The sequence below is a fragment of the Myotis davidii genome, unplaced genomic scaffold, assembly GCF_000327345.1.
Source record: "Myotis davidii unplaced genomic scaffold, ASM32734v1 scaffold358, whole genome shotgun sequence".
NCBI classification, from domain to species: Eukaryota; Metazoa; Chordata; class Mammalia; order Chiroptera; family Vespertilionidae; genus Myotis; species Myotis davidii.
The window spans coordinates 222567-222980 of NW_006290768.1; the positions used below are offsets into that span (position 1 = coordinate 222567).

The window sequence follows — 414 nt, forward strand, 5'->3', positions numbered from 1 at the left end:
GCCCCTGGCTGGCCCACAGCTCTTGGAAGTCTCCTTGCATTTTGCCTTTCCTCCCCAACCCCGCCAGCCCATCCCCACTCCCCCAAAGTCAGCAGTACCCTCCACTGCTTCCCATCTCCATGGCAACGGTGCAGGAGCTGGGCCTGGTGTGGGGGGGTGGGGGGTGGGGAGGGACCAGACCAGACATTCTGGTTTCCGGTGCTGGGGTAGGAGCGGGGGAGAAGATGAGCCAGGCGGGGACCCCATTGGGGACCCACTTCCCTAAGGCTGACTCATTGGAGAAGAGTAGGGATTGGGAGATGACCGCACCCCAGTCCCCGGACCCTCACCCCACTCAGGGCTCCCAGCCCCAGTCTCCCTCAGCGTGGGGCCACCAGTGCCAGGCAGTGCCGGTCCGCCCACCCTGCACCGCCA

The 414-nt window shown here is 65.9% G+C and overlaps 1 protein-coding gene across 1 annotated transcript in view; it reads left to right on the forward strand.

Moving 5' to 3' along the window:
• Window positions 1-119: 119 nt before the first annotated feature.
• Window positions 120-414, forward strand: part of SHANK1 (SH3 and multiple ankyrin repeat domains 1) — a 52197-nt gene continuing 51902 nt past the window's right edge. The window contains exon 1 of the mRNA XM_015563995.1: window positions 120-146. Coding sequence (XP_015419481.1) covers window positions 120-146 — 27 coding nt within the window. The remainder of the gene's footprint in view (window positions 147-414) is intronic.